At 39.7% G+C, this 18,769-nt stretch overlaps 1 protein-coding gene across 2 annotated transcripts in view; it reads right to left on the bottom strand.

Moving 5' to 3' along the window:
• The window catches only part of lama5 (laminin, alpha 5), a 262,210-nt gene that overhangs the window by 154,310 nt on the left and 89,131 nt on the right, over positions 1-18,769 (bottom strand). For both annotated transcript variants that reach the window (XM_039735916.1, XM_039735917.1), the window contains exons 4-6: positions 5,458-5,576; positions 3,299-3,469; positions 1,858-1,955 (exon numbers count right to left, since the gene is read on the bottom strand). In XM_039735916.1, the coding sequence (XP_039591850.1) occupies positions 1,858-1,955; positions 3,299-3,469; positions 5,458-5,576 (388 nt within the window). The remainder of the gene's footprint in view (positions 1-1,857; positions 1,956-3,298; positions 3,470-5,457; positions 5,577-18,769) is intronic.

Below are 18,769 nucleotides of genomic sequence, written 5' to 3'. Positions count from 1 at the left end.
TAAATTATTGATAATTTACAGGATGTAATTATGTTTGTAATCCATAATCCAAGTTTTTCCTGATGTGCACTAAGAAACAGCTGTTGTTAATTAATTTTAAAAATACAGTAATATGTTTAGGCCCTACTATGACACAAATATGCTTATAAAATAATGGGCTCATCTTAATTTAAAGAGAAAGAGAAAGTAGAGCTAATTGGCATTGGACTTAAAGTGTCTCATAAACCCCCAAGAACATGCAACAAAGCGAAAGTAAGCAGGCTGGGCGTGTGTTGGTCAGGCTGTGTTTCAAGTGCGCAGCTGTGGACCTCAGGAGCTGAGCTGTGTTCTTTCAGTCTGGCAGGCATGGACACATTGTTGAATTCCAGAGCTGATAAATGTCTGTCCTGCCCTCCTCCTTCCTCTGCTTCTGCTTATCTCAGAACCCCTAAACTCCTTCGCTCAGTGCATTCCAGTGATAATCAACCTCAAAGTGTATACGTTTCATAAGCCTTAGAATGCCGACTATTTTTGCCAGGCAGAGGTTGGAATTTCATTTGCTTTGGACTGTTTATTTTATTCAGAACACACAGACATGTTTTCAAATTAAACCAAGCAAAGCAATGTATCTGAGGGTGCCCAGTCTCAGTTCCATTTAGAACTGCACAATACCAAATAAACACATCTCTTTTTTTACAACATAAAGGTGGAACTCCCTGTACATCAGAACAATAGACGAGATGAGAACAGGCCATTCAGCCAAACAAAGCTCGCCAGTCCTATCCACTTAATTCTTCTAAAAAAACATCAAGTCGAGTTTTGAAAGCCCCTAAAATCCTACTGTCTACCATGCTACTTGATAGCTTATTGCAAGTGTCTATGGTTTAAAGAAATACTTCCTAACATTTGTATGAAAGTTGCCCTTAACAAGTTTCCAAATGTGTTCCCATGTTCTGGATGCACTCATTTTAAAATAACAGTCACGATCCACTGTACCAATTAAGCATCACAATTTTAAACACTTCAGTTATGTCACCTCTTAATCTCCTATTGCTTAAATTGAAAAGGCTCAGCTCTTTTAATGTTTCCTCATAATTCATCCCCTGTAGCCCCAGAATCAGTCTAGCCACTCTTCTCTGGACCTTTTCTAGTGCCTCTATGTCCTTTTGTAGCCTGGAGACCAAAACTATACACAGTACTCCGGACGAGGCATGTTCTCAACTACTGCATATTGTTCTAATGTTTCTTGTATTCTGTAGATGATACTTAAGAGTTATGGAGATCATGATGTCACTTCTGAAGGAACACCCTCCACCTTTATATTGTAGTGGACATAACCAATTCCTTCTGAATGTCCTTGAACTTTGAAGAGTGGGGCGGTGAAACCATTGTTTTCATTTGATTTTTTTGGTTTATTGTGGAGGTCTGCTTTTGTTCTTGGATTTTATATTGAGACTAATTTGCTCTGGGATGCCTTTTTAGGCAAACCCTTTTTGGCTTTTTATTTTTTTTGCAGTTTTTAAAGATTCTTTATTGGACTAATTCTATCATGCTTGTGGTTTTTATGGTGTCCTCATTATTGCGGGTAATTCTTGTGTATTTTGTGACATTTAAAGATATGTTTGGAACTTTTGGAGCCACACCCCTTTTTTTGGTGTGTGTAGGATGAACTCTGCCTGTGAAGTTTGGGGTTTAGGCTGCCTTGGGTGTGACCTATCCTAGGCAGGCTGTGGAATATCCTGACCTAGTTTAGGGATCTTTTATAGGCCTCACAGCTTTTCGCTATTTCAAGTGTACTCAAATCAGAAAAGCATCAAGACTACATCTCTTATGTGTATGTTGCTAATGCCAGAATGCTGTGCTATTAAAAGAGTTTACCTGTAAGGATCAGTCGGGTCTTTGGCATCACAAGCTTCTGCATGTCCATTGCATACGCAGCGTCCTCCAATGCTGATATCCTTAATACTGTAGTAATACTGAGGATAAACAGATTAAAGAAAACTTAATACAGTGGAACCTCGGTTCACGAACGTCTTGGTTCACGCACAAATCGGTTTATGCTCAAAAAGTTCGGCAAACTTTTGCCTCTGTTCACGACCACACACTCGGTATACGAACATGCCAGTTTCCCTTTCGGTTTGTGCGTGTTCAGTCTCTCCCTGTGCATTTCCTGTGCAGCGAGAGAGCGAGAGATAGCGCGACACACACACACACACACAGGCGCGTGAGAGAGACACACACACACAGGCCCGTGAAAGAGACACACACACACACAGGCGTGCGAGATAGAGACACACACACACACAGGCACGCAAGAGAGAGACAGTGCGCGAGACAGAGACACACTGACGCGCGAGAGAGAGACACACACACACAGGAGAGAGACACACGCACACACGAGAGAAAGAGCTGGACGCATAAGGTAGAGAAGGCAGTTAAAGAATGCACTGGGCTTGTTTTTGTTTTCATTTCTGTTTACAGCAATGCATGCATTGTTGCAATGTTACTTTTCTTGGTGGTTTATTAAATTACGGATTTTTAAAATGTTCATTTTTTCCCTGTGCTTAAAACTCATTAAAAAAGTGTTTTTAGCGAGCAGTTCTTAGTGCTATTGTGCAAACTATTGCAGTTAGTTTTTTCAATGTTATTCAATGTATTTACATTTAGTTTACTATTACCCTGTGCATTCTATGGTATAATTAACTATATTTGTGCTTAAAAACTAAAAATATATATATATTTACATACAGTTCATACAGTCTGGAACAGATTAATTGTATTTACATACAATCCTATGGGGGAAATTGCTTCGGGTCACGACCAAATCGGTTTACGACCAGAGTTCTGGAGACCAAAAGATATCAGATAATTACAGTATTTCCTAGCATAACATAAAATACTCATTGGAAAATGATCATTGTGCACCACAACAAAATGCAACACATTTCCTGTAAACAAGTAAAACTATCAAATTAAAGGAATATGACAAGTTTAATTTTGTTTTGCAGATCAATTCTTCAAAGCGCTTTCTGGAAAACCAGACTGAGATCAAGACTGTCATCTTTTAATTACAGTGCATGTTGTGGATTTGATTTCACCAATATTGTGAGCACCATGGAGGTGTGATAGGTGAAAGTGCTGAAATGAGCAGCTTTTTAAACTAGGAGTTATGCATTTTGGTGATCCTCTGATCTGGGCATGGTTTAGCAAAGCTGAGTGGTCACACTTCAGCCAAGTCTACTACATTTTGGGAAGGTGGTGTATTTGAATTCTACACCAAATGAGCACTGATTAATTTATATTGGACTTCAATACTTACTCTTCTAGTGACAGTTGGGTCCCGGAGAGCTTTGCCCATCAGATGTCCTAGCAAAGTGTTGGTCCTGAGGAAACGCAGGCGGATACTTGTGGCTTTTGTAAAATCACGTAGGTCAGGGGAATAGGAGAAATTCATAGCACCAGGTCTGCCATTCACCAAAGAGACAACAATCTGAAATACAATAATAAAAGGTGATGTTGTGCTGCATTTCAATCCAGGAATGTTTTCTGAAATATTAAAGTAACCTATAATAAAATAAACAAATTATCTGAAATATTAATTCATATATTCGATAAATTATAGCAAGACCTTTGATTCCTCTTTACATTGTTGTATTAGAAATCAATGGATTGCCATCTAAGCTTTCACTTTCACTGGATCTTAATATCAATACAACAATATAAACAGCCCTTGAAATTGAATGACACCCAGTGATGGAGAGATGATTTAATCTAAAGTTATTTAGATATAAGTTATCTAAAAGTTATTGTTTTAACCCTCACTAAGTGGGAATGGTTAGTTTTTGGACTCTGATCTCACCCCACATCTCAATGCTCTACACTAGTAGTCACACACCTGCTATACCCCAGCTGTCCACCCTTCATTTATTTAAATGGTTTTAGGGTGCAGGCAAATCCCAGTTAAACAATGGTATAAGTTATTAAATTTCAGATGTACAAGCTCACATTAATTATCTTAATGCCAATGTCAAAATAATATAATTGCTTCAAGACGTTTAACACAGCACACTGCTCTAAAGGTCAGGCAGAGTCTTTTGTCACAATTAATATAATAATTTCAATCTCTGAAATTCGCAAAAAGATGAAAAATAGGCAAAAATTGATTCTGATTGCAGAACAGATGATAAATCAGACACTAAACACAGCAGCCAAGTTTCCATAGAAACAATATTAATATAACCTACCCATATAGCATACCCTTGCCATGCTAAGGCAGTGGGCACGTGGCATGTAAGATACCACCCTAGACCAGTTGCCAAAACAATGGAGGAAGTTATAAATACTTGAAGGTCCATTCAAGCAGTAGACTGGATTGGATAAGAAACACAGACATACTGTACAAAAAGACCCTGAGCAGGTAGGAGATAAGCTGGGGATGCTCTACCAGTCTATCGTGCCCAGTGTATTGTTCAGTGTTGTGGTCTGCTGGGGGACTAACTCAGGCGCAAGAGATGCCAAACACATGAATACATGGATCAGTAATGCCAATTGCATTATAGGACTGACTCTGGTAGAAAAGAAGATGATGGTAAAATCACAGCCAATCATGGCTCACCCTGTCATCTATAGTCTCCAATATATTTCGTCCTGGACATTAAGACACTAATTCATTCCATCACAATGTATTAAGGGGGAGGCTGGGGGCTGCTGAGAGTTTTTTTCTGCCTGTAGCCATCAGACTATATAATGCCTCTTCCCACCGTGCTGACTTTTACTGTAGTCAGTTGTAATAGACAAGTTAGCACAGGTGTATTATTTTTTCTGTTAATTTATAATTAATGTTATATTATGTGCAGTATACAATTCTGTGCTTTGCATTTATGTAATAGTTTCCACTCATTTTTTGCTGCTGCAGAATGTAAAATACAGATCGATCTATCTATCTGTCTAGTGAAGAAGGTGGCTGTGCACACCCCTAAAGGATGCGGTCGCTCCTCCGAGGCCCCCACTTGTACGCTGTTGCAATGGGAAGAAACACAGTATGCCTCTTCTTTGCTCCATTAGAGGTTTGGCTGTTGCTGCTGTGTCACATGATATGCTTCTTGCGCAGCACTTTGTATATTTAAAAACCTGTATAGCACCTGTCCTTTTTGCTAACTGCCTTGTCTCACTTCTCCCCCAGATATCCTCTGCTTTATGCTTTATTATGCTGTTTACAAATACACTTTATGATCTATCTATCTATCTATCTCTAATATGCATCTATTCATGGTTCTTTAACTACCTATTTGATAATAACATTTCAGTCTATGGCATAAGTATAAATTATTCCCTTTTCTCCTTTTTGATAGTAAGGCAGTTTACTTAACGTTGTTGAGACTCAAATAATGGTTTTATGATGCAAATAAGGGTGAAAAGCTTATACATTCTTTTCATCTGTCTACTAATGAAGGAACTAATCATAAAGGCATACTTTACCTCTCCATTCTCTAGGGGCACAATGCGTGAGTACTCAGTTGTACAAATCACATCACTGTCTTTAATAATACGTTCAACTGTTCTCTGGCCAAACTTTTCAATGCAGTCTCTTTTTGAAGCTGAAAAAATAGTACAAAAAATATATATTTCCATATTATCAAAATGTCAGTAATGATTTGCAGAACTAGTTGCAAGGAGTAAATCAAACAACCACAAAACAGCAGAAATGATCTCATGCAAATGTATTAAAAAGAGTTAAAACAGATTTTTATTCATCATATCTTAGTTTCACTTACAACAGTTCAGGATTCACGAGAATGAACCTTATACTAGTATCGCCCAGTGCAATGCAGAAATCAACTCCAGACAGGCTGCCAGCCCATCAAAGGGCACACTCACTCACAGTATACACTGCTATTCATCCTAGCACACAGATCTTTTGAATATGAGAAGAAAACTGGAGCAAAAATCCACTTAAACATGGAGAGAATGTGCAAAGTCTAAATAGAGATAGATAGATAGATAGATAGATAGATAGATAGATAGATAGATAGATAGATAGATAGATAGATAGATAGATAGATAGATAGATAGATAGATAGATAGATGCAGAGGCAGTGGTGCTGTAAGAATTATGTTTTTGGACTTCTCTAGCACCTTCAACACCATCTAACCTCTGCTCCTTAGGGACAAGCAGAGATGGGAGTATATTCATAACTGGTGGTATGGATCGTGGACTATCTTACAGACAGACCTCAGTATGTGCTTCTCAGGAACTGCAGGTCTGACATTGTGGTCAGCAACACAGGAGCGCCGCAGTGGACTGTACTTTCTCCGGTCCTTTTCAGCCTATATACAGCGGACTTCCAATACAACTCGGAGTCCTGCCACGTGCAAAAGTTCGCTGATGGCACTGCTATCATGGGCTGCATAAGGAGTGGGAGCAGAAGTAGGAGTATAAGAACCTAATCAAGGACTTTGTTAAATGGTGCGATTCAAACCACTTACACCTGAAAACCAGCAAAACCAAGGAGCTGGTGGTGGATTTTAGGAGACCCAGGCCCCTCTCGGACACCATGATTATCAGAGGTGACTGTGTGCAGAGGGTGTACAGACCTATAAATACCTGGAGTGCAGCTGGATGATAAATTGGAGTGGACTGCCAATACTGATGCTCTGTGCAAGAGAGGACAGAGCCGACTATACTTCCTTAGAAGGCTTGCGTCCTTCAACAGCTGCAATAAGATGCAGCAGATGTTCTATCAGATGGTTGTGGCGAGTGCCCTCTTCTACGGGGTGGTGTGTTGGGGAGGCAGCATAAACAAGAGGGACGCCTCACGCCTGAACAAACTGGTAAGGAAGGCAGGCTCTATTGGCGACACGGTGCTGGACAGTTTGACATCCGTGGCAGAGCGACGGGCACTGAGCAAGCTCCTGTCAATCATGGAGAATCCACTGCATCCACTGAACAGTATCATCTCCAGACAGAGGAGCAGCTTCAGCGACAGACTGCTGTCACCATCCTGCTCCACTGACAGACCGAGGAGATCGTTTCTCCCCCACACTATGCGAGTGTTCAATTCCACCCGGGAGTTAAACGTTAACATTATACAAAGTAATTGTCTGTTTTACCTGAATTTTTATCAATCTTTAATTTAATATTGTTTTTTATCAGTATGCTGCTGCTGGAGTATGTGAATTTCCCCTTGGGATTAATAAAGTATCTATCTATCCATCTATTAAAATTAAACATAAATGGTGTCCGTAAGTCTAACTCTTAGAGTATCATTCTTCCCGTGGCCTTGAGCTTTCTCATGAAGAAATCTGTAAGCACTCCATTACGATTACATGGTTGCCATCAAATTCCTTCAGAAAGCAAAATAAAGTTTTTGTACCAAAAATATGAGGATAATGTAACCACATTTACCACCCATATCTTTCTAAGGACACTAAATCTTTCCTTGACTCAAGGGATTGTGGGATTCCCTGAGTAAGGGTTCTTTATCATACCTACGGAAACCATAATTTGCACATGCTGATCCCCATAAGTTATCTACAGAATAAAATGTGGTTTCTTTCCCACATCCTCTGTGTACCCCAATGAGTTGATGATTAAAATCAGTAGATTTGAATGTGCTAATTAAAAAAACTACAAAGAGAAAGTGATAGCACAGTAAAGAACTTTTGTGAGGGGCTCTACACAAGGTGATCTGGAAGAGTTCTACTCATACGTGTCAGTGATATCAAAATAACGCAATTGAAACCTGATGTGCTGCGGCTCAATGGAGTAAATCTTGGTTTGTAACTCCTCAACCTTGTTTTTCTCTCAGTTATTGCTTGTTTCTTTTTTAACCCCTTGGGCTGGATGGAAGATGGGAGATTTGGGTATTTTTGTATTGTATGTTTATTTATTGTTTATATTCTGTGTTTACTTATTAAAAACTTGATCACACAAAAAATAAAAGGCAAAAAAACTAAATTCAGTACATCTTGATAAAACTTACAAAGGTTTAAATGGATGGGCCAAAGGAGGGGCTTCCATCTACAGCCTTGTCAAATTCTGTTCATCTATTTAACCAGTAGGTCACAACAAAATTCATCCATCCATCCACTGTCTAACCCGCTGAATCCGAATAGGATCACGGGGGTCTGCTGGAGCCAATCCCAGCCAACACAGGGCACAAGGCAGGAACCAATCCTGGGCAGGGTGCCAACCCACCGCAGGACACACACAAACACACCCACACACCAAGCACACACTAGGGCCAATGTAGAATCGCCAATCCACCTAACCTGCATGTCTTTGGATTGTGGGAGGAAACCGGAGCGCCTGGAGGAAACCCACGCAGACACGGGGAGAACATGCAAACTCCACGCAGGGAGGACCCGGGAAGTGAATCCAGGTCTCCTAACTGCGAGGCAGCAGCGCTACCACTGCGCCACCGTGCCGCCCGCGTTCACAACAAAAGTCAGACAAAATTCATTTGGTTGTAGTTAAGCTTCTCTAAATCTTACAGTATATACAAAGATCAGTGGGGTACTTGAAGCACAAAAGGTATCATTTAAAACAAACATTGATCAAAAAAATTGATGGGGGAAGCTAAACCATCACCAAGTAAGTCTGTCTTACAATGGGACACTAAGGCCCAAAATGTAATAGTAGTGCTAGTGCTATTACCATCCTGGGAAGAAAAATAGTTTCTGATATGTGACATATACTATAAATAGCTGAAAAAATGAAAAATCTAGTTAACAAATCAGAAATTCACAATTTTACTCAAATGCCACTTAAATTTTGATGTCCACTAATGCTATGGGGAAATGGTTCTCGGTCTTTGGAAGTATTGGAATGCAGTCTCGGCCTTGGGGAGCTACAGCAACTGTTCACTCGTGTCATTGTTTTCATTCCAGTTCAAGGGGAAGTACTTGTTTTTGTGCTAAAAAAAATTCCATGGACTTACTGTGCCTTTACTTGTGTCATACAATTCCATGTTTTTTTTTAAATAACAATGGGGTTTGTGGTGGTCGAGTTTGTGAAGCAGTCATCAAGAAGTAAGAAGCGGCCTGAAGAATGTTACCCAACAGAGAACATGTCCACACCGGCAGTTTTGTGCTGATATATCGCTAATTCCTATGCTACAAAATGTAGCAGAAAAATATTAATTTTAAACAACTGGGACAATTAATGAGAAAGCACCTCTCAGCTTACACAGATTCCAGAAGCAGCAGTTAATAAGGTACAGTATATAACATTGTCTTCAGTCAGGAGTGGGGCTGCTTTAAACTCAGTACAGCACAGGTTTCACACAAGCAGGTATAAAAACAGAGAGGGGTGGGCAACATCACAATATGTTTACGTCAATAAGAGTGAACTCAGATTACCTCAGTTACAGTCCATGCTTCTATTTCTGTTTTCGGGGTCAAAAGTTCATTTCTTTAGCACATTAGTGCAGATGTGCACTTATCTCTAATATTTCTAACAGGGTTATATACCGCCTCGTTCTTTCACTGGTTTCTTTGTCTAGAGTAGTTCACTTCTGACATTGCACAGATGTCTAACACATCGTCATTCTATCTTGCAGACAGTCAGTGGACGTTTACTAATTTTCAGGACTTTCTAAAATTCTAAGAAAGTAATCATTCCCAAACTCAAAAATAGACAGCAGAGCGCAGTCACTATGTTACAAAAAGCAAAAACAGCCAACAAATTAAGAGCAAAGTATAGCCTTAATGTAGTTTTAACAGAAGCAAGACATTCCGAAGGCAAATATCACTAAAGAAATAGCAAATCATTTAGAGCAAGCGTGTCAGTAGCTTTGTGACGATTTGAAGAGAATATCCTGCGACAAAGAGATGTCATCTGTGGCTTAGTGGACAAGAAATTGGGTTTGAAACTCCAAGGTTGTGCATTAAAACTTTGTGTGCCCCAGAACAATCAGAACGATATTTGTCCAGATTCCTCATAATAAGCTCACAAGTTACTTTAATATTCTGTAGAAAGGCACTGTACCAAACTGCACTAAAAGTAACTACACCGATTCCAAAAAGAAATCTCGATATACACACAAGCACAATCAAACAAAGTTCTTTAAGAAGAATATAATCTTGTAAAAGATTTTTTTAGTTTGATCAACCTCCATTAAACATTTTTTTTTCAATTTAATTCATTTTGTGTTTCACTGGAGAAGCTTACAACTGTGTACTTTAACATGAATCCTTGTGTTCTCTTTCAATCTTACATTTTATTCTTACAGGTACTTTTAATTAAATACAGTTTAGCAGGCCCATGGGAATTTAAGAGACAGTAACTTTAGGCCTATTCTCTCGTTTTCTACATTTCATTTTCTTTTTTGAATTTGATAAGCCATACAGTATCTCCTTACTACCATATATTTCCCTTTGGAAATGCACTCATAAAATCTTTTACATTTTTTAGATCCATCGTGAAAATTATCACAAAGTGGCATACAGTAATGATTGAATGGTGGCACTTTAGTTTAGCTATCCTTTACCAGAAACCATAATGGTCACACTTTAGGTGTCCATTATAACCCAGATATATTTATAACAGTCTATAAAAGTTGTAGTAAGTTTTTTATTAACAAAAAATAAGGTATCATTAAAAATAATAAGGCCCTTGAAATATGTCAGATGTCACTGTTTTATGTCATGTTAAAAAGGCTTATAATATGTTTTAGCACATGCAGACTGTTGATAGTGTACACACCATTACTCCATATTTAAAGTTGGTAACATTTGCTGGTTCATAGATATATAGATAGAACTTTACTTGTCCCCAAGTGAAATTTTGCGTTTTACAGAAGCTCTTTAAATACATAAATAAATAAACACACACATTGTGGTCTGAACACACACCAGAATGACTAAACAGCAAGAAAATTCAAAAGAAAGAAAACTTCTGACATGGCTGTCCAAGTCCCAGTGAAGCATTATGCAGATATATTGCCTTTAGTGTAAAGGAGCCCCAGACGTGTTTCTTGACACACTTCTGCTGAATAATTCATTGGCTGAAAGTCCACAGTGTTAGTGTGTCACAGAGAGGATGTGCAGCATTTTTCATAATGGCACTGACTCTGATTCACAGCCTCCTTCTACATACAGGAATGCAGAGCTGAGAGTTTCATGTGCAGCATGCCAGTCACATATGTCTGACAGCCACCATAGTGAGACCTGCAAGGCGCTGCTTACTGGATTTTTTAGCACATTAAATAATAATTTAAGCATAGAGAAATGTCTTTAACTGATAGATACAGTGCATTTGTAGGAAATACAACATCTACTTCATATCAAGTTTTAGCCATAAAGCAAACTGTTCGCCAAGACCTAAAGCAGAAGTGAGTGAAGAAGAACTATGCTGACTGATGACAGTGGTCTCTCTTGGCTATTACTAATTTCCTTATTGGAAAACATTCTCTACATTTAACTATTTTTTATTCTTATTAGCAAATATAAGAATAATATTTCATTAAATAAGATTTACACTACTCCTTAACAAATTCATAATATTTCAGTTAAGATTAAAGGGCATTTTAGCCTGTTGTCTGCCTGTTTGCATTACATTCTATGAGAGATGCATGTTTAAAGAGACACAGTCATTCATGATCAGAGCTCTATGATGTGGATCTGTGTACTGTATGTACAGCACTTACAAGTGATACACTCAAACTTAGAGTGAGATCTCTGGAGACACCTTAGTGGAAGAAGGTGATGGTCACTTGTAGGGTGAACCTCTGGGAAGTGGGATGATAGTTTTAAAAAAGGGATTTTAAGATGAGGCCGTGACTCTTATCAGCTTGAAAATCAAAAAATACAGATACAGACATTCCCTGGATATCCCAAGGCATTAACATCGGTGCTTCCTTTTATCACCATATTTTAAATACAGTGGAACCTTGGTATACGTCCTTAATCCATTCCAGATCCTTTGACTTATACCAAACAGGACATATACCAAACTCATTTTTCCCATAAGAAATACAGTGGTACTTCGGTATACGTTCGCTTTCGAATAAGTCCAACTTCGTATACGTCCTGTTTGGACGCAAAACATTTTGCTTGGTATACGACCTTTGTTTGGAATACAACTCGCGTGCTACCCTTGTTTACCTCTCTCGAAACAAAGCCACGGCTGCCCACGTGCGTCAGTGCACCAGTTGCTAGCATTCAGTGAACAACCCGTGCTATAACTCTCTGTGAATTTTCACGTGTGTGGTATAGCGGGTCCACAGCTCCTGTCAAAGCCCAGTTTTAAAATAAATAATCACCATGTTCGCGGCTTGGTGAGGGAGCGTGGTGGTTGTGTGGCTGTGTGGTTGTGCGGCTCTCAGGGCGATTCGCGATGTGGGCGTTTCTCACCTAAGTGGACAGGTGAGAGACCATCCACATTCATGATTGTTCCTGGGGCTGCTTATCTTGATGAACAGAAGCGCGAGTCGGATAGAAGGGGAGGAAAAAGAAAGAACGGACGGGAGGTTGTGAAAAAAAGAAAGAAAGAAAGAAAGAAAGAAAGAAAGAAAGAAAGAAAGAAAGAAGATGCAGGAGAGCGTTGCAGCTGTACAAGGAGCCTGGGTGTTGGGCCGACACCTGGGGAATAGTAGTAGTGGTCACTCCCGCTGAGTGATCATGAAACGGGATTGACCGGAAGGAGGATTACTCTCTGCATAAGTCCGCGTGAGTCGTGACTGTAGCGAGTGTATTCCCCAGCGTAGGCACCCTGGTCGCTGTGGATCCCAAGTTACTGTCAGGAGGAGCCTACCGGAGCCAGGAATCGGAGAGGTGAACTGAACAGCTGAAGCAGGCAGAGTGAAGGTAAAAGGCACCGGGCTTCTTGTTGTTTTTGTTTTTTTTAAAGAATGCGTCCTGCTGTATTTTAACCTTGTTGTATTTAAGGAGACTTTTTTCTATTGTTTTTAACCTCCACGTTTCACTTCTGATTTTATGGATTATTTATTGGAACTTTAGACACTGCACTTTAATTTGAACACCTTGTTTTGTTTGATTGTTTTAATAAAAGCACTTTGCACTTTTTCACCATCCCATGCTTTGTTGTGCCTCACTGCTAAGCTCATCGGTAACATTACTGACGGTGTAGGGTTCAAGGGCTCCCCGACAGCAGATGGGAGCATACAGCAAACTTGCATCGTCACAACATGATTTTGTGTTTTTTCACGTAAATTTGAATTGATTGTTGAAAATTATGAAGGTGGCATGCGTATCCGGGACATGGCTGTTGCATACCGTTTGCCGAGAACGACGGTATCTACGATTGTGAAAAACAAAGACGTTATTTAAAAGTAAAGTGAGGTTGAATTTTCATTTATTTCATCTAATTGCTTTTGTATTTATGTATTTTAGTATTAAGCAGTGTTTAAATTATTTTATACAACCCCATCAATGTATAGTATGCCAATAACAATAGGATTTTTTTTCATGGGAACGGATTAATCATTTTCCCATTACTGTACATATTTTGACAATAAAAACAATAATGAACAAAACTATCTAACTTTGAGAACAGCATTATTATGCAGCACTTTTTATATGAATTGTTAAAGTGTCTTTCAGATCAATCATTACATAGTGTTTTAATGTAAATTAGTCTAAATTATTATATAGTAACTTTCACATACATTTGTCTAAATCACTAAATAATACCATTCATATCTGTCTACTTTAAAATAGTGCATTTAATAACTATTGGATCTTTATAGTGAGCCTTTCGTGTCAGTATGTAAACGTTTAATAGCTATTTATATGGACATGTTCATATCTACTTAATCATTATACAGTGGTCCTCCACATATACAATATATGTTTCCAATATATTTTTATATAATGTCTCTCACATCTGTCTGGTAATCTAAAATACCTTATTTCATCTATTCGATAGATAGATAGATAGATAGATAGATAGATAGATAGATAGATAGATAGATAGATAGATAGATAGATAGATAGATAGATCACTATCTATCTATCAGTTTGCCATGTGTTGTAAGAGGGAGCAGAAGGACAGTGCGCACTACAATGCAGTATGTCCTGGATGAGACACTACTGTATTACCAGGCTGGAATGCCACACTGATAAATTCTGGCTGCTAGTGGACAGCAGCGTTATTCCCCCTGCAAGGGTTAAGGTTCGTGCAGAGACTCTTGGGAACTGTACTTGAGTCTCTGTGGGAACAGTGGTGACTTGGATGTGCCTGCCAGTAGACTGGAGCAGGGGCCAGAAATACTACTAGAACCAGAGTCCGATTGGGACAGTACATTTTATCAGGAATGTATAGATTATGGCAGTCTACTTGACATAAGCTACATCAGTTAAAATTCTTGTGTGTAAATAAATCTGTTAAGTCTGTGCACCATGATATACACAAAACGACCACATGGATAACAAGCCCAAACAAATAAAAGTTGTAATTCGAGTTCAAACATGCCATATAAACTAAATTCATACACACAGTTGACCTAGTTTGCACCATAAGCATTACAACAAAACAATACAGAAAGTAAAAACAAACTATACCTGCCATGGCGGGCACAATAACAATATGCAATTCTGGTATACAGCTCCCACAGTGCAAATAATCACAAAATTTACAACTTGACATGCCTCAACACAACAAGCCTGATGGCAAAGTGCCACGGTAAACCTTAAAAAATCCAACACATAATAATGCCATGCACGAGTATGACAAAAAAATCAGTCTTATCTTTAAGCTCTCAAATGTTTTTGTAAGAAACCACTTTCCTTTGCATGCTGCATTCTACCTGCGCTTTAGAGCAGGTCATCCAACTTAACCCTACTATTACCCTAGGGTCGGTACCGACCCGTTTTCAAGTTTTAAATGCATAAAAGTACCACATACATTTTGTTTACTGCATCAAGGCTTTTTCCATTTTTCTGAAACTTCCATTTAAACAAAAAAAAAAAAAAAGGTAAATTATTTCTCTAATCAGAGATTCACTGCCTGTGGTCTTACCGGGTCGGCCACGACCCAGGGTACAATAAGAGATCATAAAACAATAAATACTGGCCAAACTTAAGTTACAGTATAAACACACTCTCAGCTCACTCTGGCCCCCCCCACACCCCACACAACTCTGTCAGGTAGCAGGCCTCTCCCATCCCCCGAGCTGTAGTCAGGGGCTTATCTCTTCACACCTCCCCCGAGTAAAAAAACAAAGACAGCCCAGACAAAACAGACCCAGACCAGTTCAGTTTGGTGATTGTGACTGGAGAGAAAGCATCTAATTTGCAGAGGTAAAAATGGCCAGATTCACAGCACTCCAAGCTCTGGATCATATCCTAGCTGAAGGACAAGTTACAGAGTGGCACAGCGACACTGATGAGGAGGACTCAGAGGAGGAAGACATTGTGGAGTGTCAGTCAGAAGACACAGACACAGAGTCTGAGGAGGAGATCACCTCTGAAGCAGTTTCCCCACCAGCTGAAGTACTACAGTCCAAGAATGGCAGCATCTCCTGGAGGTTAGTACCACCTGACGAGACTCGCAGGGCAGCTGCTGAAAATATCATCAGAATGACTCCTGGGGTCACAAGGTTTGCCATAACAAGGATAAGTGACATCAAAACAAGTTTTGAACAGTTCATGCCATCATCGCTGAAAAAAATAATACTTGACATGACAAACCTAGAAGGACAAAAAGTCTACGGAGACACATGGATTGACTTTGATGAAGAATTCCTGGATGCTTATATTGAATTCTTCTTCTTGCTGGAGTATACCGATCCAGCAATGAGGCCACAGCCAGTCTCTGGGACACAGCAACAGGCAGAAATATTTTTCGGGCCACGATGTCACTGAAGAGCTTCCACATGATCTCGAGAGTCCTCAGGTTTGACAATCGAGACATGAGAGCAAGACGTGACAAGCTTGCTCCCATAAGGGATGTCTGGGAGAGATGGGTGCAGCGCCTGCCTTTGATGTTCAATCCAGGGCCAGAGGTTACCGTGAGACGAGCGTCTTGTGCCTTTCCGGGAAGATGCCCTTTCCGCAATACATGCCCAATAAGCCAGCCAAATACGGGATAAAAATCTGGGCAGCCTGTGATGCAAGAACAAGCTATGCTTGGAACATGCAAATTTACACAGGAAAACCTGAAAGTGGCATCCCTGAGAGGAACCAGGGAAGACGTGTAGTCCTCGACTTGACAACTGGACTGCGCGGGCACAATGTTACATGTGACAATTTTTTACAAGTTTTGATCTTGGACAGGAACTTCTGAGGCAAAGCTCACCATGGTGGGCACTATCAAAAAAAATAAACCTGAGCTGCCCGCTGAAATTGTGAATTTGAAGAACAGGGCACCACTGTCTTCAAAATTTGCCTTTACAGACACAACCACTATTGTGTCATATTGTCCAAAAAAAAACCGGAGTGTGATACTCATGTCCACACTCCACAAGGACACTGCTGTGTCATCAGCAAAAGAGAAAAAGCCCATCATTATTTTGGATTACAATAAAACAAAGGAGGGTGGACAACCTGGACAAGCTGACTGCCACCTATACATGCCAGCGCATGACCAGGAGATGGCCAGTGGTATTGTTCTACAATATGCTGGATGTGTCAGCCTACAACGGATTTGTGTTGTGGACCCAAATCCACCAAGGGTGGAATGCAGGGAAGAATCAAAGGCAAAGAATGTTTCTCCAAGAACTAGGGATTCTCTTATAAAGGGACACATTGAAAAGGGAACGGGTCCCCCGAGACCCAGCCGCTGCAGCTGTGGTCAGAGAGCTGCAGACCACGGCAAGCACTCCGTCCACGTCAGCAGGAAGACGAAGAGCTTCAGCACCAGCATCCTTCCCTTTAGCCAGCCCTGCCACAGCCACAGACACAGACCCAGAGAGGCTGCCGGATTCCAAAAGAAAGCGCTGTCAGGTCTGCCCAAGCAGCAAGGACAGAATAACCAATTCCATGTGTGCCAAATGCAAGAAATATATTTGCAAAGAGCACACTAAAAATGTCACTTACTGTCCTACTTGCACATAGTGTAAACATACAGTAGCAATCCTGCTCCTGGAGAGCTACCACCCTACCACCGTACTACTAATTCTATTGGTTTGATTGTTTGTTTGATCTACATTTTGTAATTTATTTTGTATTTTATTTTGTCTTACTTGTTTGGCTTTGTCTTTGTGATTGAATTAAAGTTCAACTTTTGGAAAAAAAATACTTTTTTTGCCTTCTTCTTGAAGTAAATATATATGGGTCAAAACCGACCCTAACACCACAGATGTTACTAATATTAATAATATTGATAGTAATATTATTAAAATAAAAAATTGTAATTTTTTTTTTTTTTTTACAGTTGTGTTCCAATACCCCTCAGTAATAGTCAGGTAACATATAAACCTTTGATTTATTTGTATAATTCTCCTGAGGTTTATTTTACCAATTTTTTTGGACTGGGCCGTTTTATTGACATCATACGTCTCATCTTCAGAGGGCCACTCCAAAAATTTTAAAAACAAATTTTAAAATCTTTTCATGGATAAGGAAGCCTAACAAGGTAACCAAGAGGTAAGGAAACAAACTGGATGATAAAAAAATGAGGGTTGAGGGAGGCTGATTTAGGACACGGGTCGGCACCGACCCAACCGGCCACGCCCAAGATAACAGATGGGTGGAAATGCTAGGATAATAGTTTAAGCAAAGCCTGTTTGGACCACGGCAGTTCTTGGATCTAGGAAAAGCTTTGCTTGTTGCTGAAAGAGGTGACCAACAGGGTGTGCATACTCTGTGGTCTGTGTGGATCCAAATGCCCAAGTGCAATGATAAGGACACTGTGCTGTAAATTTGGTACCATCCTTCATATGAGACGTAAAACTGAGATCCTGACTCCTGGGTATCCATCATGAGGAGTAATGCGTATCTTAATGTCCTGGCTAAATTGCCCAGCATGTCCATTGTCCATTCTGACCACCCTAATTATCCCCTGTCCCTGACTGGCTAACTATCTCTCTCACCCCTTCATCATCTAATAGTTAATGTGGGGGGAACATACTGCCAGAATAATGACTGATGTCACATTGTTGGGGGTTGAAGTAGTTCTCCTCTGTCTAAGTAATGCGTTATAAATGTAATTAATTCTTCTTCTTCTTATTGTTTATTATGCTGGCTTATTATGCTCTTTGGATCAGATGCAAATGCACCTTTCAACACCTGCTATATTTATTAAATAACATAATATTAACTGCAGAATGGTACCATGGTCTGCTATGTTATCTTCACAAGTAGACACAGCCAGCTATGTTCACACTATATTTAAAAGTGACTCAGTTCTGAACTTTGGTTCATTTCTAATTTTTTTGATTATAGTAAATTCAAATCTGACATATGTGTGTATAGATATCTGTTCGAAAATGAAAAAAAAAAACCTACTGTCAGGCCGTCATTATTAACAATGAAATGTTTGCTGCCTGCTGCACTGCTTCCTGCATTTTTAGCTCAGAATGTTTACAAATGTATCAGCTTGTGATGACAAGGAAAGGAACTAGAAAAGGAAAGATCATAGATTTTGTTTTCAGCCCAGTTATCACTGCCATATCTGTATGTAGAAACTGGTGGAGACAAAAAAGGAGCCAAGGCTGGTGAGAGTGAGATGTGGAGGAATGGGATGAAAAACAGCAGACGTCAAGTGGGATGTTCAGTTACTAATGTCAATGTGTTTTAATGCCATTTCTGTCAGCATATGCATAGCAATTGATGTGTAATGGCTGGCACTGTCTTTATAAAAGCTTTCTCCCTTGGCATACGACTTGAT

The sequence above is a fragment of the Polypterus senegalus genome, chromosome 14, assembly GCF_016835505.1.
Source record: "Polypterus senegalus isolate Bchr_013 chromosome 14, ASM1683550v1, whole genome shotgun sequence".
Classification (NCBI taxonomy): domain Eukaryota; kingdom Metazoa; phylum Chordata; class Cladistia; order Polypteriformes; family Polypteridae; genus Polypterus; species Polypterus senegalus.
This window is presented reverse-complemented; position numbering and strand designations above follow the sequence as displayed.